Raw genomic sequence first — 26,841 nt, forward strand, 5'->3', positions numbered from 1 at the left:
GATGCCAGTGTTTGTACAATTGGTCTCTTGTCATTGATGCAAGATTGTAACTTTATATTTTTATTGATTCTGCTTATAAAACCAAATAAACTTTATGCATTTTTTCTCAAGATTAGGCTAACCACTGTGCCGATTTTAAATGCAAAGATTTTAAATCCGCGCCAGGCAATGGACAAGTCAGTCCAACATGACGTAACGCGGATGAATACAAACAGGGAAGGACTCCATTTGTGCCGTGTCCACTCCTCACTCGTAGTCTCGTAGTCGCGCCATCAACAGCATAGTCTCCATGTCACCGGTGTGGGGCAATTTTATTAATATCTTAAATTCGTAGCTCGGAAATTCGCGTTCAGGCGAAAATTGTATATGCATCAAATGATCGCAATTGTCAAAATTTCGCCGAACTGCAATTGGGGGTGTGTCTTTATTAGTATTAAGTCGAGACAGTTGAGATGCCGGATTGATTGTTTGCGTTCGTGATGAAAATTCGTACATGCATCATGTCGATAGCAAATGTCAGTTTCTAGCGAATCGTAGATCGTCGTGACGGTATTTTCAATCGAATCAATAAACGCCAGCTCGAAAAACAAGAATTAATAAGTCCTACACCGGAAAAAACCCGTGTCGTGAAATTTCGCTCGGTCAGACAAAGTACTACGAGTCCGTTTTTAAATGTTCTGTCCGTGTGAATCTTTCGTCAGTGTGAATGTAAATGTGTCGACATGTGTACGTAAGTAAATGTTTTGTGTTATTTGTGTTTTAGAAATAATTTAGTTCTGCCAAACTGCCATTTTTTTCACATGTACAACTCGTTTTTACTAGCCAGAAATCATGTCACAGTTGGTCCGAATATTTCATGTTTCATTTGGTATATTGAAAGCACATGGTCACGAAATTCAGAGTAAAATGTTTCATTGTTATATAAAGAGTTTAGGCTGAAATAGTAGATCTAGTCAAATGAAAATTATTTATTAAATTGAATTGAAATAGCCAATTGAGTTAGTCTTATGGAGTATTGTTTATCTGTGATATAGTATTAAATTTTTATGTTCTATGTAAGGGTGAAATTCTACCATCGTCAGTATACTATTTATAACGTTTTGTATTTCATGTATTGTAATAATTTTTGAACAGAGTGTCACATTTTTAATAGTGAGAGTTTTATTGTGTAACGCAAATGGGGGAAACAAAGTGCTCGGTCGAAGGCTAGGGTTGATGAAGGGTCATGAGGATAGACTTCCATTAAATTCATAAAGAATCAATATTAGCCTAAATAAAAGTTATCAAGTAATCGACTCAGTAGTCGATTGGCCCTGTTGCACTGATCAACAAGGAGTGATGTAGATCACAAACCTACATAATGTTCCCTGTATTAAATTTTAAACTGGCCAGTTTATAAACATACGAACATCTTTGGGGAGTCTGGTGACCTAAAATAAATAAATAAAGTTATCAAGGCTAGGTTTCCCGAGTCTTTGTATTTTAAAATGGAAAAAAATCACAAATTCAGTCAGACAATCAACTCTCTTTCTCTCTTAAACTATTATTTATTGTGTAAAGGTTATTGACATTATATTTGTATCACAACAAATTATTTTATTCAATACACAGTATTTTTACAAATCTCCATCTTTTCATTTGCCTGTGTTTCAGCTAGTATGTTTAATATCAAACTGATGAATTTTAAAGGTAATCGGCTTAACCGAACAAAGTATACAAAGTATACATAATGAGTCTTGATGATCACATTTTATAAATATATTTTGACAGTGCAAGTTTTACAATTTCAGCTCATGGTTTCAATATCAAGTCGGTGAATTTATGAGTACTCGGCTTAACCGAATCCAGTGTATATTAACATCTTGGAGGTCATACTTTTGATAAATATTTTATGAACAAACAGATTTCATAAATATTTGCAATCAATTTTTCTATCTTTATTATTTGCAATATTACAGTTTTACAGAGAAATCAATTCACATCACAATCTTTCATCAGAGCAAACATTTCATGCATAGAGTGTTCAAACAAACTAATCTATTAGCTTTGACTATTTACATTAGTTATTCAGAAGTGTTAGAATTAAGCTGAGGAAGGTGTGAAGGAGGACATCTAATCAGATCTCTCCGATCCCCTCTTAATGGTCTTCTGAGGTATTTAATTACAAGGGACCACACTTAACATCTTTTATTCCACTGCGCACTGCTCTGTCCTCATTAGGTCATATGTCCTCATTAGTCCAATAAAAGTAAATTAAATTCATTAAAACCCCACCAGGTGGTAACTTTTTGTTATTTTCACACCTTTATGTAATATCACATTATATTACATAGAGGTGTGAATTAATGTTTTGAAGAGATAAATGGTCAAAGTGAAAATCTTTTAATTTTTTTTCCTTACACCACTTTAAACCAATAAATCTATTTCAATTAGTATTAGACATAACTTGAATAATTTTTTGTTAAATAGGCCTATCATATCTTCATCGTTTTATTTCAGCCACTTTATGGATTTCACGTTCCTGACTTTATTCCGTTTCGTTTTGCTTCGGGTGGTGGACGAGAGCTTCACTTCACCGAGGAAAAGGAAGTTGATTTAAATGAAATAATCAACGGGCCAGTTTCTAAATTGCCGTTGGAGGTTACTCTGAGAGGTGGGTCCAAGTTTCATCTAATGCACTACAGTATCAGATCTTATTTTTTGCCTAGTTAATTTCACTGACAGATTATTACCCTACTACTGTATTTTTCTTTTGGTAAGTTAGGCCCTACTCATTTTAATACTTATTTTAAGTTGTGTAAAGACAAAAACATATCTGATTTCTGATATTTTAGGTTTTGTTGTGCCATAGCTTATTGTGGAACGATTAATTGTTTTGTACTGTGATAATTACAAAATATAAAAAAAATATTCTAGAAAGCAAATCCGGAGTCCCAATGAAAAAGGAAAATTAATTAAAATTGCAGGTAAAAAGATTACAAAAGATTTTTTTGTCGATTTGTATTCTGAACCAAAACCTATACCGGTACTCCGGTACTTTGGTATTATCCGGAGGCCACCCATATACAGCGCACTGCGGGGGTTGTGTTAGGTTGGGTTATCATAAATATGTTTGTAGGACTTTCTTCGTTTTGTTTTGGATCGAACGATACCAGATGAGTCCATACTTTGGTCCCCCAAATCCCCTCCAAGTAGGCCAAGGTCAGGTCGTTGACCGGAGCGTGCGCATCACCTGTCACTGCGCGTGCACGTGTATCTGGATCAGTGTCCTGAGTGATGACTCATCTGGTATCGTTCAATTCACAACGAAATGAGGAAAGTCTTACAAACATATTAATGTTAACCCAACCTAACATAACCGCCGCAGCGCGCTGTATACCTACTTGGTGGAGTATATTTGGCAGCTAGCGGTGGTGACGCATTCAACTCAATCCTCGCCGACATCGCTGTATTCTGAGTGGCAGAACTCAAAGGCTGCTTATCGTAATCATGTCAAATTTGGACAGTAATTAAAATTAAGTATCCTATCACTGACGTAAGCGTCTTGATCTGACAAAACAAATAAAGTTTGCAATCCTTGGCTATTTGTAAAAGTAAAGGCCTACTTACTCTAAAAAAATAATTCTTCATTTGAGCCGAAATTTCATTGATTTATCTAATAATCTTGCTGTTTCTTAGCTCATTGGTTGTGCATTGACGGAGTTCAACCGACAATCCCAGAGAACCCCCCACCAGTGTCAAAAGATTTGCAGAAGTTGGAAGCTATTGATCCTGTGGCCAAGCTATCCAAAGTGTCTAAGGGTGACAATGCTGGAAAACCAACTGTTGGGTCAGTCATGGTTGTTATTGCTAAGTTTAGTAAAAAAATATTTAGACTTAAATATTTAACTTAATAGAACCATGATATACCATAGTCCTTTTCATAACTAGGTACATAATATTGTTTAAGCCTTTGGCTTAACATTTACAAACAAAAGATGGTCATTTAACCATTCTCGCCACTGGTACACGGTACAAAACAAATATTTGTTGGACACAACCAAAGAATGATTTTTTTACATTCTGAAATTATTCACTGTTTTACTATTACATTTCAATCAACTATAACTTAAAAAAACGAATAACTCGTCATTGGTGTGTAGGAAGGTGCACAAACTCCGCAACGTGGAGACTGTTCATGTTAAACAACTTGCGACCCACGAGTTGTCCGTGGAACAGCAACTCTACTACAAGGAGATAACTGAAGCCTGCGTCGGCTCCGATGAAGGCAGAAGAGCAGTGAGTTAATATTTTGATTTATTTTGAACTTAGCCTAGTCAAAACAGTTTTGAGCTTATTCAAAATACCAGTATTGTTAAATTAGTCATTTTAAGCCTACTAAAGGCTACGTTGGATACTTGTTTGATGAGTATGGTTGCTGTACTGTACAGTAGCAACTGGTTTCAACGTTGCATAAAGTTAGGCTCAGAATCAAAACAAATTAGTAAAACCTATGAACTTAATAGTCTTAACTACCGGTAGGCCTTATACCAAAGTATCCAAAAAAAATTGCCTTGTGCAATACAAGTTCATTTTTTGGCCTTTTGTGAAAAATGTTTATAGATACAATGCCATTTGTACTTACTTATAGATTTGTCAATTTTTTATAGATAAACTTACGACAATTTAAGAGTAAATTTCTGTCCTGTGCCCTGGTATGTAGTGTGTTTTGATGTTTACGATGGTTGGCCTACTTGCTTTTAGTTATTTTAAACCTACTTTAAACGTCTTTTAGCTTAAGCTAAATTACAATCTGTTTTTATATCATAAGTGTTTTATAGCCAGTTGATGTTGTTGTTATTTAATACTATTTCCAAAAAGTAAAGCACTCCCTGTAAAAGTAAGTCATAAATATTTATTTGCCATAAGCTTTTTGACATAAAACACATTATTAAAATTCAACAGACGTTAACATTTTTCAATTACACAATTGATCTCGTTTTCAAGTAAAATAATACTAATTTCCCTTGATAGATTTTTACGACGCCAACACACCAGGAGTATTTTAATGTTTAGATGAATGTTGAATGAATTAGAGGGTAGATTTGCTATGATGCTGACAAAGGTGGTTCTTTGTCAAAAACCATACATTAAAAACACAATAGTAAACTACAACTAACTCCAGTTTTGATCCATTAAAAATGTACTGATTTCTCAGGATTGAACTGGCAACCTTCTGATTGCTCATGTACCAAATTATTCCTAATTTCACCCTACTTACCTAACCTACTTTGTGGTTGTTTTGTAGGAAGCACTACAGAGTCTGGCCTCTGACCCTGGCCTACACGAGATGTTGCCCAGAATGTGTACGTTTATTGCGGAAGGAGTCAAAGTGAACGTGGTACAGAACAACCTGGCTCTGCTCATTTACCTGATGCGAATGGTCAAAGCGCTTTTGGAAAACCAGAGTCTTTATTTAGAAAAATATGTAAGTATAATCAATAACTTTTAGATTCTGGGTTGGACACCGCCTGTGTATATGGTCGAGTTCTCCACAGTATATACAGGGTGTCCCGTGTAAACAGCCAAACTGTGGGAAATTGTTCTATGGGCCACAATAAAGAGAAAATCAAGAAAAACATTTTTTTTATAGCTTCGTTAATCAGCTAAATCTTTTCATCTTTAACCGATCGATATAAATCTTGGTATATGTATGTTAAGGTAAAACAGATCCACGTTAGGAAAAAATATTTTAATCCAATAAAAACTTCAAAATGGCAACCATTAAATTAAAATTGTTTAAAAAATGGCTAATTTTATGAATAAATGTCTAGAAGACTTTTATTTAGTATTTATTTCCTATCAAACGACACCAAGTTCGATCACGATTTTTAGTTGTAAAACGGTATTGAACAAGGTTAGGCCAGCCAGATTTGCCTCATCTTACAACAAAAACTCAAGATATTTCAGTTATTTATGATTCAATCTTTTTGAACTTGGTGTCGTTTGACAGGAAAACGCCAAATAAAAGTATTCTAGATATTTTTTCATAATATTAGCCATTTTTTACCAATTTCAACTTTAAAAATTAAAATGGCTGCCAGTTTTTTCCCTAACGGGGTTCTGTTTTACCTTAACATACTTGTACCAAGTTTCATAAAGATCGGTTGAAAAAATTCAAATATAAAAATATTTTAATTTATGCAAAAAATACAAAATGGCTGATATCTGGTTAACAAAGCAATTTTGGAAAAAAGGTTATTTGTGATTTCCTCTTTATTTTTACCCAATGAATCACTAAGTAAATTATGTCCGCCTTTTTTTGAACACCCTTTATAGTCGATCAATCCTTTCTACAGAGGATTATATATATATTATATATTGTTCTATATTAAAGAATACTGGCTTATTTTGACAATCTGGAGCCTATTCATCATGTTTAACTAAAAGTAGCCAACTTGCAAATAAGCTATTTAAAAGGATTATAAATGATTAAAATGAGATATTTTGTTTGTTGAGTGGGGACGAGTCAGAAGGATGTTTTTGTCAACAAAATATTGTCTAACTTCCATTTTTCTGTACCATTTAATGAACATTTTCTCCGCCAGCTGCACGAGCTGATCCCGTCGGTGACGACGTGCATCGTGTCCAAACAGCTGTGTATGCGACCTGAGCTTGATAACCATTGGGCGCTGCGGGACTTTGCCTCTCGTCTCATGTCGCAGATCTGCAAGAACTTCAACACATCCACCAACAACGTGCAGACTAGGATAACGAGAATATTCGCCACGGCCATCAACAGCGATAGGTCTCCACTGTCGTCTCTATATGGCAGTATAGAAGGTGAGATGTTACAGTTATCTGAGTGTTTATAGGCTTCATGACTTTTAAGTCCATCCTCCAAAAATCTAAGAAAGATTAAAGGAAAGAAAGTGATTGTCACTAGGTTTTGACTTCTAGTGTGATGCAAGACTGCAGTAACAAAACTTGATGAGTTGAACTTGAATTCATCAAAGATTAAAATTTGAGTTTATTAACTAGGTTCCAGAGTTACATTTCCTTAGTTGAACCCACCATTTTCCTGTGCTGCTGTACAACGGAAATATCCAAGTTGAAATTTTTTTTTTAATTCAATTTTTATGGCGGGATTTCATTTATTTGTAAATATATTACAGGAATTTTGTAATTGCCGGGAAAAATCAAGACAGTGCTAGAATTCTGGTGTTAAAAATTTGTAAAATTAATGTTCAGTTTACGACTGATTTGTGTTGTGATGATAAATACCCAGTGAGAATCAAGTGTTACAATACATCTCTATTATATTCTAGGAGGATTCTAAATAAGGGACATATGATTTTAGAATTATGATTCAACATTGGATTTTTTAGCTGTTGCAGGGTGACCACTCAACCGGGAAATCGGGAAAACCGGGATTTAGCCGGGAATTTTAGTGATCGGGAAAAAACCGGGAATTAGCCGGGAATCCAGAGTAAAAACCTGGAAATATTTAATTTATTGTGTATCAGTATTTTTCTTCGACAATTAAACAAGAAATGTACCCCAAATGCTACGATGAACAAGCAAACACGCAGTTGCAGCACAATAACACATTAGCGACGTGTCTGACACGGTTGCTATGCAAGATTTGCGACCTTGATTTACTCTTCACTCTTCAATTTTAGGAATGATCATCGATAGTCGATGTTTTCGAAACATCGATGTTTTGTCCAAGTATTGCGATATCGATGTACACTGGAACTCTCCAGTGTACATGGGATAAGCATCGATAGGTTTACCATCGAATATCGATAACACCATCTTTAACATCGTTGCAAAAACATGGTTATCGATGTTTTTCCGGTTTTTATCTGGTGTTTGTACTCATAAACAGCAGATGAAAAACTGGAAAAACATCGATGTTTTTGCAACGATGTTGCCGATGGTGTTATCGATATTCGATGGTAAACATCGATGGTTGACCTATCGATGCTCATCCCTATTCAACATGTACATCTGCCTCCAGTTACCAACTACGGAGTACTGATCGCCTATATTTTGGCGTGTGACGTGCGGTCGGTTGTTCCCGCCTGCCCTGTCCCCTCCCCCGCCTCCTAGTGTAGTGAGCGTGAGCGACAGTCTGTGTGAGTGAGACAGAGACATTTGTTGTTATGCTGGAGTCTTGACCTTCACCCCCTAACCTAAACCTCACAAGTAACAACGTGCAGTGCCAGTGCGAGTGCGGGCGCCGGGCGGTCGGTCATCGACTTCCTGATTCTGTGATTTACGACATGCGTGTCTGTAGTACTAGTTCTTACATAGTTTCAAGTTTCGTTTTTGCCGTGTTTAGCTACCAAAGGTAAGTGGTACTCATTGATGTATTTTTATTAGTAGGCCTATACATTACTTTAGATTTAGACACTGTTGTGTTGTGAAGCAAAATAATGCTAAGACACTGTTGTGTTGTGAAGCAAAAATAAAATGCTAAGAGAACTACAAATTATTGTCCATCCTATTATCCTATTATTATTTACTGAGTTTAGAAGTCTCAAGTCTTAACTCTATATTTAAAATAAAGAAGTGCTTATTGGAGTCTCATTCAACAACTCAACATTAGATTGCATTTAAGTTGCATGCTGTTATTATTTTTTTAGCGTTAGGTATTTCAATGCTGGTGTTGGTTTTAAAAACTTGTTTTCTCGCTGTCTTACTTATTTTAGATAACGAATTAAAAATTCTTCAATGCACACATTTTTTATTTTTATTAGCCTTTAGATACAAGAGTAATAAATTAATTGTAATACCTAAACAAATTAGTTTTTTACTATTGTTTATGAAATCGAATCCGTGAACCACTATTGCCTATACACAAAATAAGACTTCCCATGTAATGTTCAAATTTGACGCAAAATTATGTGGTGCAATCTGTTGATAAGGATAGTCAATGGTTTCACTGTTTGAAGTCTACTCGACACATGTTAACATAGACGTAAAGAGTAAAAGCAGGGAACCGCTCCAGTTCTTGCCGACACGAAAATATCGTACCCTCCCGGATTTTATTGTACCCGCCCCTCTATAACTAAATAGAAGCAGGGAACCGTTCTTGTTCATTACGCCACGAAATAATCGTGCTCTTTAAATGCTGTTTGAATTCTTTCTGATTACAGTATTTATTCGCGGTTCTGTTATTTGAGAAAGATATGTCACTGTAGTAGAAGATGTAACATTTTATTTTCATTAAAAATATTATACTCTGATGTAGAATGGTGGCCTCAATATATAGTCGATTTTTAACTGAAAGCCGCTGGAGCTCGGCCCTACCTGCGAGTGAGCCGACCCACGCACACACACACACCATCACCCAAATCGCCTAAAAGCCCCGATCCCCTCCACTACCTAGAAATATAACATATGTTGTATGATACCTCAAAGTAGCAAATCATTTTAAGTTAGATATACTGTAAAATGCTTAGTGTTAGTAAATTTGCTGTTTAATTCCATGTAAAATGAGTCCAAATAAGAAATTATTACAAAATGAAATAGTAGAAAAATATTCGTAACTTCTACATTTTGCAAGCAAAAAATATATTGTTTGGTATCATTTTACTTAACATTTTGAGCTGAAGCCAAAAGCATTAACCGATTCTATCAACGATAGTAAAATTAAAGAAAAATGATAGATAATTTCTTTTAGCCAGTGATGAGTCACACGACAGGTGTCTGTTCCGTCCTAATCCCTTGCGTGTGTGTGTGTGAGAGAGAGGCCTGCGTGTGTGTGAGTAGGGTCGACGACCCTTCAGCCAGCCGCGTTCCCTGAACAATCATACTACATATAAATTTGTATTCATTTTTGTAACCAACTTCAATTATTGGAGATGCATGGAACGCAATATGGTATCTCGTTACGTAATGAACTGCTTATCGCGAGCTTTAGGGGAATCCAAGTTTTTAATACCAAGTGGCTAAATAATTTTAGATACGTATTTGACGCGATTTTCTTTTTATTTCAGATAACCATGTCTCTATCAAAGCCGAGTACAACAACTTTTCGATCCTCATATATTTTGGACTTTCCCTGGGTAAAGGAAGATCCACGTTCAAATACTTCCGCATTATGTACTTGGTGCAAAACTACCATTAACATTGCTAGCATGGGAAAAACCGCCCTGAAAAGCCATTCTAAGTCAGCAAAACATTGTTTGAACGAGAAAAACCGGGAAAAATGTTTGAAAATTGGGATGTTTTTTCGAAATTCTGATGATAAACGTAATGAAGCCAGCACCTCTTCTCTCCATACGGATACAGCCACTGTTAGTGACCAAGTTACTGATCCTGGCCCTTCTACACAATCCACTGCCTTGCCACAGACCTCGCCCCACAGTACACCAGAAGATCAGCTAGCTCGAAGAAATACTCCTGCCCTAAAACATTTCTTGTTCTCAGAATCCGTTACAAAATCCGAGATATTTTGGTCTATGCAGATAGTTCTCAATCATATATCTTTCAGAACTGCAGCCAAACTAGCCGCTGGGTTTAGTAAGCAATTTCCAGATAGCGAAATAGCTGGGAAAATCAAGCTACAGAGAACTAAAATAGGGTACACCATTGTGTTTGGACTTGCACCGTACTTCCGGCGGCAGCTGGAGTCGTCATTGAAAGATGCGTCATACATTGTTGTTTGTTTTGATGAAGCGCTGAATAAAGTGTCCCAAAAACAACAAATGGACATACACCTTAGATTTTCCAAAAAATCCCAGATTGAAACGCACTACTTTTCCTCTGTTTTCTTAGGAAATTCGAAAGCCTCTGACTTGTTGGATGCCTTGACTGGCATATTACCGAAAGATTATCTAAAAAAAGTCATTCAAGTATCAATGGATGGTCCTAACGTGAATTTGAAAATGCTAACAGAATTAGAGACCTATCTAAAAGAAATACCGGACAGTCACTTATTGCTAAACATAGGAACTTGTGGCCTTCACACATTGCACAATGCATTTAAAGTTGGAATAAATAGCACAGGATGGGAAATAATCACTTTTTTACGTGCTTTGTATAATCTATTTAAAAACTCACCTGCCAGAAGGTCTGAATATGTACGGCTATCAGGATCTAAATTGTTTCCTCTTCAATTTTGTGCAGTAAGATGGGTTGAAAGTGGACCTGTAGCAGAAAGGGCATTGAAAATCTTGCCCAACGTAATTAAGTACGTAACAGAAACGACTAAAGAACCCAATTCCTACAGCTTCAAGGTTGTGAAGGAAAAGATTAAAGATAAAATGTTGATGCCTAAACTCGCATTCTTTTCATCTATGGCCTCAATGATAGAGCCGTTTCTTCGTGAATTCCAAGGAGACCAGCCGATGGCACCTTTTTTGTACCAAGAATTAAATTCACTAGTGTTATCGTTTATGGAAAGAATTGTAAAGGAAGATGTTTTTAAAAGTGCTAAAAACAGAGCAGAAAAAATCCAGCTTACTAATGACAATCTGAAACCTGCCAAAACTATAGATATAGGCTTTGCTACACGTGATGCCCTCAGAAACTCAGGCGAAAAAACACAATTGGATGTATTAACCTTCCGAAATGAATGTAGAACGGCTATTGTAGCCATGACGAAGAAACTCATGGAAAAATCTCCACTGCATTATAGTTTGACAAAATACATTTCTTGTTTGGACCCAGGAACAATTGGTTTCGATAGAGCACTTGCTGAGGTTAGATTGACAAACTGCTTGGAGTCTTTTGTTTCAAAAAATCTAATTTCTGGAATAAAAGCCGACTGTATTAAGAAGCAATATAGAGAAATATTCCTCTCTGAAGAAACTATGCAACTGTGCAAGAAGTACAAAAGAAACCAGGTCCGACTGGACAAGTTTTTGTTTGAGATTATTTCCAATAACGGAGGGACAGAACAGTACAAACATCTGACTGAATTTTGTTCAATTATTTTGACACTGTCTCACGGAAACTCCACCGTGGAGCGAGGTTTTTCTATCAACTCCGAATGCATTGTAGAAAACCTGAAAGAGGAGAGTCTGGTCGCTTTGCGCCAAGTTTATGATGGGATAAACACAGCTGGTGTCCCGGTAGAGCAATTTGAAATTACTAAGGAGCTCGTGCATTGTGCAAGAAACGCTCACTCACTTTATACAGAACATTTAAGAAAAAAGGAAGAAGAAGTCGGTGAAGAGGAAAAAGCAAAAAAACTTAAAAGGAAAGCTGAACTGGAAAAAAAAGAACTGGAAGAGAAGAAAGCAAGAATCATAGAAGATGCAAGAAAACAGGCAGCTCTACTAGACGAAAAAATTGCCAATTTGAATAAATAAGTTTAGGATTGTATATTTTGTGGATTCTATATTGTGTACATATTAAGTTTTTTAAAATCGTGTTCTAATAACGTTACTCTAGGACAAATGAGTAAATCATTGACAGCTTAAATTTTTTTATAAGTTGCGTTTATTTTTCAATTAAGTGTGATTTAAGTGTTTTATATAAACTATTTAAAAGTCTTAAACATCTTTTCCTCTGCCACAAACGTGGAATCAACTACATCATACTTGTAAGTATAATTTGTATGTTTATTTTGCATGTTCTTTTTCTACTGGTACATATAATTGTTTTTTTAGAACTTTTAATAACTCACTAATTAACAGTTATTATTTTATATTTTAGTATTTTTTATTTTTTGTTCATGTTAAGTAATAAATGTCTTGAATTATTAACTATCATACTATACACACGTTATTAATTTACTATCGTATGTATATTAGCACATCAGTATTCATTTCAATATTTATTTGCATGAATTGTTACGGGGTGGGAGCTATTTGACAGACGCAACATTCTTACTACGTTTTACTCAGATAATTGGGGTCGGTGCTCGATGTGGCGGGAGGAGGGTGCGAGGAGGGAGGGTAATTGACCTTGACAGCCGGCAGTATCCGGGCGGGCGGGCGTCGGGCAATACGATCAGAAACTGTACAATGTACAACATAACCACTATGTCCGCGTCAGTTCCGTGCTGAATTGTGCGAATGAGTTGGTAGTTTTTTTTTATTTCAGCTCTTATTAAAATGCGTCTTTACGAAATTAGTAAATTTAGCAGTATATTTTCATCTGTTGGTATGAAAATAGGACTTCAATACGCCCTGGAATTCCTTGAAAAATACCCGGGAAAACCGGGAAAAAACCGGGAATAAAAAAATCTGTTTTGAGTGGCCACCCTGTGTTGTCTAATTATTCTGAGCATTTTTTGACATTGTAGTCAGTTTTACATATGAGTTATCCCCCAAGGTTTGTCAGAGCTGGGCACAGAAGTGGTGAAGGTGTTTATACTGCCGAAGGTGAAGCACATCGCAGACAGACTTGATCTGGCTAGTGAAGGTGGGACTGTCTCCATCACTGACAAGATAGCATCTGGACATATCAAACACCTGCTAGTGGTAAGTCAGTTCTAATCCGACCTGAAGCAACACTTTCGAGGGATAAATATGATCAACAATACAGCTATGGGATTGTGAATGTCATGAGGGTTTTCTGGTGCTTTTGTTTTTGTGGGTATTTTCCTAGAACTACAGTGTTTGATTTCGGCTGTCCACAGTTGGTTCCTTTTTAAGATGTTCTTGAAATTTTGATGTGTGGAGTTCCATATCATTTCATGTCTGACAACTAGTTATATTGTTTGTCCTCAAACACCAATAAAATTAGTTCGCTTTGACATTTCTAGGGATGTGTCGGTCCCAAAAGACAGTTCCTAGTTCTAACCGTTCTAGGCAAAATAACCGGGACCGAGAACCGTTGGAAAATTTTTGGCTCTTCAGTCCAATGGTTCCATCAACTACTTTACTTAGCTAATGCACTTCTTGGCCGTATTATACCTGTCCAAGAATTTTATTTTACGTTCTTTTGTAGCTTCAGTCCTAGATATACTGATAAGCCCCTTCCATTATAAAAGAGCCCCATCTCTTCCAATTGCTCTATATGTTTTTTCTTTCAATGTCCTTCTTTTACGGTGTCTTCCCATTTCTTTTGTAGCCTTCCCTTCTCTCATTCCACTAGTTTCTCTCTCAAGCCAGATTATCATTCTTTCATCCAGTTTTTAACCCTTTTGCGCTCGTCGGGGTTTGTGCTAAAATGGCCGACGTGCACAATAACGCTCGTTGGCTATCGGGCGAAAATTGCCGACGTGCGTTATAAAGCACGTCAATGTTTTATAACTTACTGGCCTTATATGCTTTCCAAACCCCTCCAAATTCGACTCGGATTATTTGCAGACTATAACGAAGCTGTTTGCAGACGATTTTATACGGTATGAGACTATAACCAACGAAGTTACATAGTTTGAGTTTGCTCTTGGTCTGTGCGTTGCTGATTACTTCTCTACTGTGTCTAGATCGTTTGTCATCTGTGTTTGTTTAGTTGAGTTTTGCGAATGGAAAGGTGTTTGTTATTGTTTGTGTTTACTAGTGGACTAGTGCTATAAAAGTAATGTTGTGATGAAGGTAAGGGCATGAAAGTTTGTTTGTGTAATAACTTATGCATGCTCTACAAACTAAAATAATAACATTTATGCATGTGTTTGGTTAGTTTGAGTTTTAGTAAAAATGAGTAATAGACGAGTTAGGTCACCGGTGAGTGAAAATACAATAATAAACAACCTATTGGGTGACGGTGTGAATGTTGACGATGGTGATGTGAGTGATAGTTTTGTAGACAATATTTCTGAGTCGAGCTCAGAACCCAGTTCAGATTCTGAAAGTGAAGGATTAGGTCCAGAATTTGAGGACGATACGGACGAAGACCCAGATTACATAGTAAATTCAGACCCCTCTGACGACTCAGAAGATGAAATCCCCCAACCTAGACATAGGCCTAGGCCTACTCCCACTGCTGATGTCCACAGTACAGTCGACGAAGTTATTGACGATGTTGTAAACAACTTCACAATTCCAGAAGGTGATGTAATGGAAATGGAAGATGTACTTTATGCTAATCTAAATGACCCTGACGCTGATGAACATCTTGGATGGGATCCCCTTGATGAAGGTAACGATCCTGGTTTTGACCACACTTTTCCTTTTGACGAATTGCCTGGGCCAAAACATTGTCCCCCACATGATGCACCTCCAATATCGTACTTTAATTTATTTTTTACTGTAAATCTCCTGAATTCTTTTGTGCTAAGAACCAACCAGTATGCCAGGGACTACATCACTGCACATATACATAACTTGACTCCAAATTCACGTGCCAGGGATTGGAAAAATGTCACCCTGCCGGAAATGAAGGCCTTCATTGCCACAATTTTGAATATGGGTCTTGTAAGAAAGCCAACTATTCAAAGCTATTGGTCGACAAAATCATCACTTCAAACACCTTGGTTTGGAAAAATGTTTAGTAGGAACAGGTTTGAGTGTCTATTGCAATTTTTTCACATAGTCTACAATAGCACATTGGCTAAACCAGGTGATCCAAATTATGACCCCTGTGCTAAATTTAACCCCCTATTGGATCATGCAAACAGGATTTTTAGGACTTATTACACCCCTCATCGTGAGATATCAATTGACGAAAGCCTGGTTGGCACTAAGAGTCATTCACAAATTATGCAATACCTGCCCAACAAGCACCACCATCGTTGGGGCATCAAAATGTGGATGTTGTGTGACTCTGTCTCCAGGTATTGTTTGGCTTTTTTTTGCTACAAAGGAAATAAGAACAAGAGAAAATCAACTGGCCTTGCATTCAAAGTTGTCACCAAGCTTTTAGAGATAGGTCAGTATTTGCGAAAAGGCTACCATCTCTTCCTTGACAATTTTTTTACGAGCATCCCTCTGGCGAACCACCTTTACGAAAACCAAACCTACATGACTGGCACAATTAGGAAAAATAGAAAAGGAATACCTCCACAGCTGAAAGAAAAGTTTGCTGTTGGCCAGAAGACGTATTTGCGGAAGGAGAACACGCTTTTTTTGGGATATCGAGAAAAAGCTTCTCAAAAGAAACCAGTGCTTTTACTCTCTACAAAAGCATCTGCAAAGTCAGTGGAAGTAAGAAGAAGGAAAAGACATGAAGAAAACCCAAAAGTGAGACCTGAAATTATAGATACTTACAATATGTATATGGGGGGGATTGATGGCTCAGACCAAATGCTCTACTGTTATTTAGATGAGCGCAGAACTGTCAAGTACTGGAAGAAGGTTGTGTTTAATATATTTGGCAGGATGATTCTCAACTCGTATATCATTTACAAGGAAAATTGTTCTGGTAAATTACTGTCAAGATTTAACTATACCAACTCCATAATTGAAGAGCTCTCTACTGATTGGCTAATGCTGAAGAACCAGCCACATGTTGCTGAGGTGGGCGGTGGCGGAGACGCTGGAGAAGCTTCTGGATTCGGCCTAGAATCTCTACCCGGAAGAATGTTAAGAAATTGTTCTGTGTGTAGCCTACAAAGTACAAGTGCAGGAGGGACCAGGAAGAGGAGCAGGACTGTTTGCAAGAGATGCAAGAAAGGGGTTCATCCTACGTGTTTCGGTGAACACAAATGCCAATGATCGGAACTTTTTCATTTGTAAATATTGTAAATATTCTTTTAAATTTATTTGTAGGCTACATAAGTTTTTTTTCCATTATTTCAGCTCTCTAGCAATGTACATTATTGTGAATTACAAAACATTTAGGCCACTTGTGTATATATGATCATGAACAAACTCTTAGTAAAGTGTTTTCACCTAAACGTGTAAACTTTTTATTTGACGAAATTTCGAAAAAAAATCACAACTTCTACAATTTTCAAGGTAAGGGCATGAAAGTTTGTTTATGTAATAACCTATGCATGCTCTACAAACTAAAATAATTACATTTATGCATGTGTTTGTTTTAGGTATAGTTTTTATACGCCAAACCTAAAAAATAAAATAAAAAAAAATTTTTGACTATATAAATTTAGGTTCAAAAAAATTTTTTTTCCCTATAATATTCATTATATGTTTTTATGAAGACTGGTTGTTTATTAGAAACAAAACAAGGCCTTATTTATCAAATTCTGATGGAAAATTAAAAAAAATACACAAGTTTTTGTGAAATACTGAATTTTCCTCAAATCAGGCCTGGCAGTCTTCGCATATTAGCCTTACCTTAGACCCGGCATTTTTCAAGTAACATATAAAAAACCGGTTGGCAGTAAAAGGGTTAACCTGACCAAATCACTCAAGACTTGTCAAACAGTAGAACCCTCGATATTTCACACAATACTGGCTAGTAACGACAAATTAGAGGACGAAACACACAACTCACACACGCTCATAATCCACTCATAAAAACGGTCATTGCTTCTAAACTGTAATTAATTAGCCTACTGTGTTGTTTGTTTGCTGTTTCTGTAAACTTTTCAGGATCTTTGGCTGTCTTAAGTTTACTTATGTTTCTAAGTTCACCAACTAAAATGGTCTCTTAATCACCTGACGTTTTCATACATTTATGCCTACCAGATAAACGTTTAGGCAAGGTTTACTGTATTGTCACATCAATGTCAATAAAATTTACAAAATTATAATGTGCTGATGTAATATGTGAACAGAAAGTGCTGACACCACTTCTGAAGACCACTAAGCAGCCGCCTGACAACATGGAGGAGTATAGGACAGAGTTTGGGTCGCTAGGTCCGATGCTGCACCAGGCTGTTGTCAAAGCTCGCACTGCTGCTACTACACCCAACCTGGCTCTCACTCAGCCCACCATCATACACTCTGGAGCCAGTAAGTACAACTAGATGATAGTTGTAGTTACAGGAGCCCCATTACAGTTTCTTTGGATAACATTGAGTTAAATAAGTTTGTGTTCAAGAAAATACTGTAGGCCAGGAGTTTGTTTTGATGAATAAACGGGTAGCAGAACTTACCTTAGAAAAAGTACAGGTTAGCCAAGTAAGACTCATAAAATACACTATGATAATCATTTTACTTAGTTTTATTGAAGAAGGAATCTGATCAAAAATTTGAACTAAGTCAAATAAAAAACATACGTTCTTCTTGTGCAATTTTGTTGTACATAGCTGTAACGCCAGGAGCATTTTTTTTAGCGGGCACATCAAACGTTTTTGTTCAAATCTCCCCACATTCAAATCCCCTTAAAAGGGAAGGCATTAAAGTTCATAAAGATTGCAACTCCCAAAAAGTAAGTGAAATTGGTTTGATTACAAAATGTTTGATCAAGTGCAATCAGTTTGGTAAGCATTGGTTGCAGTTTTTTCCCCAAGGCAAACACAACAGTGTTTTGATGTTTTTGACAGTAAAGAATTGTAAAAGGTCTCCTAAAGGTAGCCTTTGTTTTTATGTGAACAATTAATTGGTAAACACAAATGATTGTATTTTAAACTTTAATGTAAAAAAAGAGCATTTCTCATTACTTCAGGTGAGATTTTTATACTGTTTTTTAGTATATTGTTGCGGCTTGGGAAAAAGAAAAACAACAATAAACACCCTCACACAGTCTGCTAGTCATGTCCTTTGCTGGACCTAATTGTAATGTTACTTTGAGAGGTTGTTTTATCGTTAAATATACTAACGTAAGCTATAAACTTGATAACTTAGTAACGTCTGTCGCAGCCATGAGTCAGGCACGTACCATCACAATGCCCGGAGCCCCTAGACCTGTTCATTCAGGTGCTCTAGGCAGTTCTCAGCAGAAATACGTCATAGTTGCAGCCAGACCACCGCCTTCCCCATCACCAGTGAGTAGTTTTGACAATCTTTTCTAACACTATAACTTAAACCAATAAACCTGAGAGTTTTCACCTAACATAATTTTCTTCTAGGTATCTATTCCTGGTTTGTCAAATCCTGTCCCATCCCCATCCACGCAAGGGCAAAGTCATCCTCGATCTTTATCTACAACCGTTCCAAGATTCACAACCCCTCCTCTGGGTAAAAGCTTGAACTTACCTCCTGTAGGACAAAGATTCCTAGGTGATACGAATCTGTGCAAAACACAATCCATTTCCTCTTCCAACGCCTCCTCACAATCTTCAAAGGTATGTTTTGTGTGCTTTTCTTTGGTACATGTTTTGGTGAGGTTTGCTTATTAGCAGGTTTACAAATTACGACTTATAAAGTTACACTTTATTGCGTGTTAAGTGAGATTTTCACCAATAAATATTTACAGTAATGGGTTGATTTTGAGATTGAGATAAATGAGTAGGGATACATTTCTTAAATAACATTTAACATGCTAAATTAGGCTAATTCATTTGATTTATTTTGGACAAATAAAATAAAACAAAATTCAATCTGACAATAAGTTACTTGTCAAATTTGCAATTGACTTGAAAATGTAAAGGTAAACAAACAGATAAGTTTTGATTAGATAAAAATTTAAATATTTAGATTTGAATGGTAGTAGTTGTATAAAACCGGCTTTTAACACTACTGAGCTGAGATTTATTTGTTTGATTTATCTTTATTCTTGCTACAAGTTATGCAATCTGTGCAAGGGGGTGTTTGAGGTGTTGGACAACTTCCTTTTAAGTGTAATGTTATCAATCACATAATGTCACTGGCATTGGAATTATAACAATCTTACTTTATAGGTTAAGTAGTAAAAATATCCATCAACACTTTGAGATACAAGGGATTAGTACCCACATACACTTTTTGGGTCCAGGAGGAACTCAAGCTCTAAAATGTTGACATAAATAATAATTTCTCCGTAACTGATGTATAGGAGAAGAAAAGGAAGTATATTGTAGGTTAAACACTGTCCTTGTATAGTTGACACCCTGTAAACCATCTTGACTTTCCTACCCACTTGCTGTATACGAAGGTGCACCTAGACTAACACTGCAGAGCTTAGTACTCTAACTGCTTGCACGGCATGGCTTGACTAACAGGTGCAGGTGCCGCAGTCAGGCGCGTTGGTGAAGCTAGGTGGCAACAAACTGGTGGTTGTCTGTATGCCTAACTCACCCGCAGCCACGTCCGCTTCCATCATGGCTCAGGTAACGGAAATTGTACATGTTAATTTTTCAGTCCGAGGAATTTGTATGAAAAGGCTAAAACGTAATTTGTCAAACAATCCTTGATATTGCAACCTTCTTAGTGCTACTGCGCTCTACCCAATGTCATAATGAAAATTGGTAGGCCACGCTAGGAGATTTGAACCTAAATTGCAAGGTCAGGGAAAAAATCATATCTTCCTTGGTTTTGCTACATGTATTTCCTATTAGCGTCAGGCAAAAAGAATACACTTGTCGGCAGATTAAGTTAAATACAAACAAAACTATAACAGATAAGCCTATCTACTAGACTCGTGTATATTGCTACAGGAATGACTGGAAGCAGATCTGTAGTCCTACTTGTGATCCTGTTAAACTTATATGGATAACACCTTATGAAGTGGATCTTTTTGTAGACAATGGCCAAGTTCTAAATAACCACAGGAACAAATGTAGCAAATTTACCACAAAGTGATAAAAACATATTAAGGATTGTTTGATGAGGAACATTTTAACTATTATTTGTCAATGGTACACAATTTGATTTATATTTTGCATGGCTTTAAATGGTTGGACGCTTTTGGATTATATCATAGAGAATAAGAATTAAATATAGAACCTCAGTCGTGCTGTGGTTACCAAAGGTTCTGGCGCATACCGCTGGGAGCGCCATGTAGTTACGGCGTACCTGCTACGTAACTATACGGAGCTCACAGCGGTGGGTGCCAGAACCTTTGGTAACCGCAGCAGGGCTGACAGTCTATAATTTAATTCTTTTTGTCTATGATTATATACAGGTATTGCAGGATATTTATTTGCAAATCGAGGCTATGTGTTATGCAATGTCCCTTTAGTGTGTTTTCCTGTTTTGGTAGTTTTTCTCCACAATGCTTGTTCGGGTAACTGAGCACCATCCATAGAGTATATTTATGTATATCTATTCCTGTAACTTCCCGTTTCGCTCTTGGAAAATATCAAATATTTTGTCAATTAAAACTAACTTTTAAATTATATAAGAGGTTTATTGTTTTTATCACTTTTGAAATCATAAAATTAATTTTATTTAACTAACTTTTTAGTTAAAAAAAATGGCTGAATCACTGAGTTGGTTTAGTTATTTAATATTTATGTTAACCTATAAACACTCTCGATACTCTCTAAGCGTGAACCAGTGTTTACATAAAAAATACAGGCTTCTGTATGAGTCAGAAGAAAAATACTCAAATGCGTTAAAGTGCATGTCATGTTATAAGCTTGTACCTTTCTTTAATTTTAAATTCTTGCTGGGCCTGCCCTTTAATGTCTTGTTGTTATAAACTAGAATGAGATAGAAGTATTTTATTTTTTATTTTAATATGCTGTTCTGTTTTATTTGCATATGATTTACTATTTTAGTGTAATGTTTATGTGAATTTAACTAGCCTTTCTTAAGGCATTGTTCTTTATAAGAACTCTATTTAAATTTCACAGGCATGAAGAGCTTCATTTGGAACCACTAACAAAATGCTATTTTTGCATGACCCTAAGTGTATAAAAAGAGTCAGGATTGCCCAAATAACGCGAAAATTTTTTTATTTTACGAAGCCTAGCTCCAGTTGCGACCAAGCGAGCTACTTCAAATCTGATACTAACACTGTGTTTTTTTACATCATCTACTACTATTGTAGCCGGTTCACCAAAACAACGTGAGGGATAATTGATGCTACTGCCAAATATGAATGACGTTCTGTGAAGGAATAGGTTTCAATAGTAATGGAATCAATCCCTGTTGTTTCCGGTTGCCAGTTGTAAATTCTCTGAACTTTGGTCCTTGCCTTTAACGAGACTGATAAACCACAGCAGTTGGCCTACATAACTCCTCACACGTTTTATATGTTGAATCAAAACACTTTACTACATTCAGATCCTCATCTGGCAATGAATTTCCAAAGCGGTTGAAGACCGAGAGCATAGAATTAGTGATCCAGAACACGATTTATACTTGGTGGGAGCATCAATCCTCTTTCACAAAGTTTGTTAACACAATGCCAAGACTTCATATTCCCATAGGGTTAGGAACCAGCTAGAATTAAGTGGATGAAGTAATACATGTTGTCCTCAGTTAGGAACTAGCTCGCTAGGCTGCGACGAGAGCTCGGATAGAGACCTTAATTTACAGATAACCCTAGTATTTTCCAACCCAAATAAACGTATCACATTTAAACTTCCTTACAACCTAACCTACTATGCTGTTTGGTCTCACCATCACTTAGGGCGGGTTTCTGAGTCAGGGATTTATAAGTCCAGAACTAGGCTAGTCAGGGATTAAAATTAGTCATGTACTAAAAATTCACTTTCTGAGTCAAGGATTAAGGACACACGGACTAATTTAAAGCGGGTACTTAGTTTAGTCAGAGATTAAAAGAGCTCATGATTTTCAAGGGGAATGTAGGGTAATTCGTGCCGCCGTGCTGCCAACACTGTCAATTTAATGTGCGCACTGCTCTGAAAAAGTAAACAAATAACGATCTCAGTCAAACCTTGGTTTTGACTGTTTTGAGGTTAATTTCTGTTTTAATTAATTTATCCTTGTAATATATTTTATTATTGTTATAAACTAGTTGTATCATAAAATTTTAAAGGTGTTTTAAAGGTAGGATTGGTGTTTCATCCTATTTCTTTTGGCTGCACTTTACTTTACGTCCTACACTCCTTCGAATTAAAATATCGGTTGTTCGATTGTTTCATTCGATATATCGTTTGGTTAGTTAGGTTAGGTTAACCTTACCTAACTAACCAAACGATATAACTTATCAAATAAACAAAATATTGATCGATATTTTCATTCCAATGAGTGTAGGACGTAAAGTAAAGTAATCAATCAATCAATCAATCAATCAATCAATCAATCAATCAATTTATTTATTGAACTATAATGAATACATGCATATTATACAATAGGTGCAAAAACCATACAAGGCTTGTCTGCACCAACATATTATGAAAAACATTTTTAGTTAATTAATATATAAAGTTGAGTTCAATCAGCAATCAACACAGTTCTATGAGTGTCCTAACGTGTTCCATTGAGAGTTACATGCATAATTATATTACCAAAAACCACTGATATTTAAATCCAAATCTCATGAAAATAACAATAAATAAATAGTATTACTAAGAAACAATGAGAAAGAGCACAATAGACTATAACAAATAAATAACAATATCTTATAAAATTTATAAATCTAACAAAACAGAAACAAATATAGCCAACACCTGAAACAAGCATATAAATAGATAATAATTTAAACATTCAGATAACATTCACTGACAGAAAGACCAGTATCTATATTAAACCACTCCACATTCTTTCTTTCAGACTAGTTTTAAAAGCTCGATAAGTGGTCAAATTAAAAAAATAATTTGGCAAGTTGTTGAACATTTTTGGTACAAGGACTTCTAGAGACCTGCAACCATATTTATTTTTAAATCTGGGAACATTGTAATAGTTTCTTCTCACCCTGTAATTATGATTAAAGTGCAGCCATAGTTTGAATAGGCTTATTGCAATAATGCTCAGGTAATATCAACAGGGAGTCATAAGTTACCGGTACTAGCTTATTGGCCTACCCTAGCCTTTTATTAAAAAAAAACTTGTCGACCAGGCTAATGAAATAATTGAAATATCGAATAATCAATTATTTCATTCGGTTGTTCTTGACAACAGATAAGTTACGGAAGTCTCTTTACACACTGTCTAACGTACTTAGATACTACTCTAAACTAAGTTTTGCTTTTCATCAGCACCAATCCTTGTTCTCCCAATCACCTAAAATGTTCTATAAGACGTGTTTAAACTGTTCCTAGACACCAAAACTAACTTCCTCAAATGACTTTTTTGTTGTCGAGGCTTCCTTTGACCCCTACAATTTCATATACAGTATATCAGCAATAACTTCTACCATATAACTTTGGGGGCCAGTGGGAATTACAGGTTTTGGGTGAGAGTAAAAGCTCTTGATGTAGTCTTTCCTCAGTTCACGGCATATTGCCAATGCCACTTTAGGCACATAGCGGCATGCCGATGATTCTGAAATATTAGTAACACTTTCTTCCACAAAGGTAACCAATTCAGGGGTAATCAAATGGGTAATCAATTCAATTAGTTCTCTCACAGATCTTTTTGAAAATCTATAACTATCCTTGAATTTATCCTCACTTAAGTCATCAAATGGATTGTTTTCCCGCTCACGACGTATTCGTGGCCCATGAAAACGGCAAAAATCATGATAATCAATGTAATCCATAATCTCCTTAAACTTTAACGCAAAAAAAGGTTTAGGTTAAAAGTGGACGACTAAAATTAATCCTACCCCTATGCAGGATTAAAATCTAGCATGTTTTAGTCCATGGACTAAAGCATAATTTCTTTAGTTCAGACTTTTTTTTTTTTTTTGTCCTAGGACGCTAGGCACGAGCCTGGGATTGTTTTTCACATTACTTCAGGCTAGACCTAGGGGTTGCGGCATTATCACTTAGATTAAATCCATTGGTGACTTGGCGGGGATCGAACCCGGGACCTCAGGGACTGTAGTCCCGCGCTCTAACCACTACGCCAGCTCGCTCCCCTTAGTTCAGACTTAAAAACTAGTTCTTGACTAAGATTAGTCGCTGACTTATAAGTACTCGAATCAGAAAGATATTTTTCTTAGTCCAGTACTAAAATGAGCTTTAGTCTAAGACTAGCGCTAATACCTGAATCAGAAACCCGCCCTTAATTTGTCAGATATTAAACTATTTTTATAACTTCCAGGCTGGGCAACAAAACAAACTGTTTGTGACTTCCCAGGGACAACCAATCAAGATGGAAACTGAAGAACAGATTATGGACGTCCACGTCACATGACGGACCCCGACCTTAACTCAAAGTAAATCAGGGATGAGTTAAAAACAATCAGTTGTCTTGTGAAATATGTACATAGATGTTTTTATTTGGGATTACCCTCTCTAATTTATTATTTCGTAATCATACTGTCACAGTATATTTTAGTTGTAATCAATATACAAGAAATATAAACAAGGTATGGATGTTATTAATTGGTATCTTATTTTCTGAGTTGACCTATTTTCTTTTATGATACACTACATCAAAACCTGGCGTTGCCCAGGTCTAAATACCACGCACAATAAAAACACAGAAGTCCTTAATCAAAATGTTTATTTTTCTATCCTCCATTTGCAATCTTTTCAATTCCCTGTTGTTACAATACAATCTTACTTTGCAATATTTTTCCCTGCAGCACATTCATATTTGGCTTTGCTGTCCCCAGCAGCACATTCGTTTGGCTTTGCTGTCAGCTGTCAATATTCTTTGTTTATTTTTAAATATGAATATTTAATAGATAAGACATTGGAAATTGCAGAGCCACATGGGTGGAGGGAGCCCCAAGGGAGTTCAAAAATGGGAATGGGACAGAAACCTTCCCGTAGTGTATAGAACAACTTCCCAAAGCTTCATCACGATCGGATAGCCGGTTTGGTAACGCATAAAGGACAAACATAGATTTGGTTTTATAAATATAGATTAAGAAAGAAGGAATGCATACACAACTAACCTACTGAAAATAAAGAGTTCCAGGCAGTTGAAAGCACACAAGTTTACAACATAATTAACTTGATATTTCGCACCAACTAGGGGCTTCTTCAGATGAAAGATCTACTTCTTTATTCTGAAGTAGCTTGTAGGGACGAAATATCTAGTTGAGAGTGTCCGGAACTTTTTGTGTGCTGGAACTCTTTTTCTTAAGTAGGGGAGAGTGGGGAGGGTTGGGACATTCATTTTTAACCTATTTAAGTTGGTATCTCTGCTCTCTTTTTTCTACAGCATATATTTCCCTCTTTTCTTTCTCCTTGTGAAGTTTGGCAGAGCTACCTGACACTGTTCAGTTTTTATAAAAGTTTTAACTGATTTTTTGACAAAATCTCTAGTATTTTGACGCAACTTATTGGATGGAAATCTACCAAAATAAAACTGTTAAGGCAAGTGCAATATTTTTGTTGGATACTCCAATGATTATGGAAGATTTTGATTGCTTATAAATGAAGCTAACTTTTGAAGTTATGTTTCAGTAATTTTATTTGTTAAACCATGTGCTTGAGGGAGGCATGGGACAGTAATATGAGGGAGGTTTGGGACAGTGTCCTGAAGTGTACTAAACCAGTGGAAGACGCTGAGCTGAGTGTGATGGCCTTAAAAGCTATAGACACCACTAAAAAAGCGTTTATTGCAAGAGAAGATGTGTCATGCATTATGTTGGGAATGTACTTGGTATTTTACTGTTTCCCAAAATAACAACGCAAGTCGATAAGGTCAGATTTGTTTTCATAAAAAAACAATGTTTTTGAAAAGTAATAAAACTTAGTAGGCCTTCCTTTATCGTATACTACAAGTTCTGTTACCTAAAGAATGAATAAATGCAGTTGTTTACTTTGAAAAAAACATTCATTCAATATGTTCTAACCCTCCCCAACTGGTGTCCCAAGCCTCCCTCATAGAGGGAGGTTTGGGACACTTTGTACAGTAATAGTATTAAACGCATAACTACAAAATTAATTGAATTTCAATCATCTAAACTACTTTATTTTATTACTGAATCAATAATACTTTCATGTAACTTTTGTTTGTTAACCTAACTCAACTACAAAAAATAAATAATCAAAAAGTGTCCCATTCCTCCCCCCTCTCCCCTATGTTAGTTGTATACCCTTTCCTTATTCCAAAATTTATTTTGAGGCAAAGTGCTTAAACCTAAAAAAAGTTAAAAACTACAGTATTTTTTTTATAAAATACCGATTCAAGATATAATGTTTAGCCATAGCTTTGAAAT

The 26,841-nt window shown here is 36.1% G+C and overlaps 1 protein-coding gene across 5 annotated transcripts in view; it reads left to right on the top strand.

Moving 5' to 3' along the window:
• The window catches only part of LOC128993199 (transcription initiation factor TFIID subunit 6-like), a 30,620-nt gene extending 5,537 nt beyond the window's left edge, over positions 1-25,083 (top strand). The window contains exons 3-13 of one of the 5 annotated variants that reach the window (XM_054416959.1): positions 2,500-2,653; positions 3,679-3,829; positions 4,143-4,278; positions 5,288-5,467; positions 6,588-6,822; positions 13,273-13,421; positions 17,564-17,741; positions 18,576-18,715; positions 18,800-19,015; positions 19,871-19,978; positions 24,768-25,083. In XM_054416959.1, coding sequence (XP_054272934.1) covers positions 2,500-2,653; positions 3,679-3,829; positions 4,143-4,278; positions 5,288-5,467; positions 6,588-6,822; positions 13,273-13,421; positions 17,564-17,741; positions 18,576-18,715; positions 18,800-19,015; positions 19,871-19,978; positions 24,768-24,860 — 1,740 coding nt within the window. In that variant the 3' untranslated portion in view covers positions 24,861-25,083. The remainder of the gene's footprint in view (positions 1-2,499; positions 2,654-3,678; positions 3,830-4,142; positions 4,279-5,287; positions 5,468-6,587; positions 6,823-13,272; positions 13,422-17,563; positions 17,742-18,575; positions 18,716-18,799; positions 19,016-19,870; positions 19,979-24,767) is intronic. The other 4 variants (XM_054416960.1, XM_054416961.1, XM_054416962.1 and 1 more) reach the window with 4 other exon arrangements.
• The last annotated feature ends 1,758 nt before the right edge of the window (positions 25,084-26,841 follow it).

The sequence above is a fragment of the Macrosteles quadrilineatus genome, unplaced genomic scaffold, assembly GCF_028750875.1.
Source record: "Macrosteles quadrilineatus isolate MER2022 unplaced genomic scaffold, UCM_ALF_1.0 Scaffold_4__1_contigs__length_99947679, whole genome shotgun sequence".
NCBI classification, from domain to species: domain Eukaryota; kingdom Metazoa; phylum Arthropoda; class Insecta; order Hemiptera; family Cicadellidae; genus Macrosteles; species Macrosteles quadrilineatus.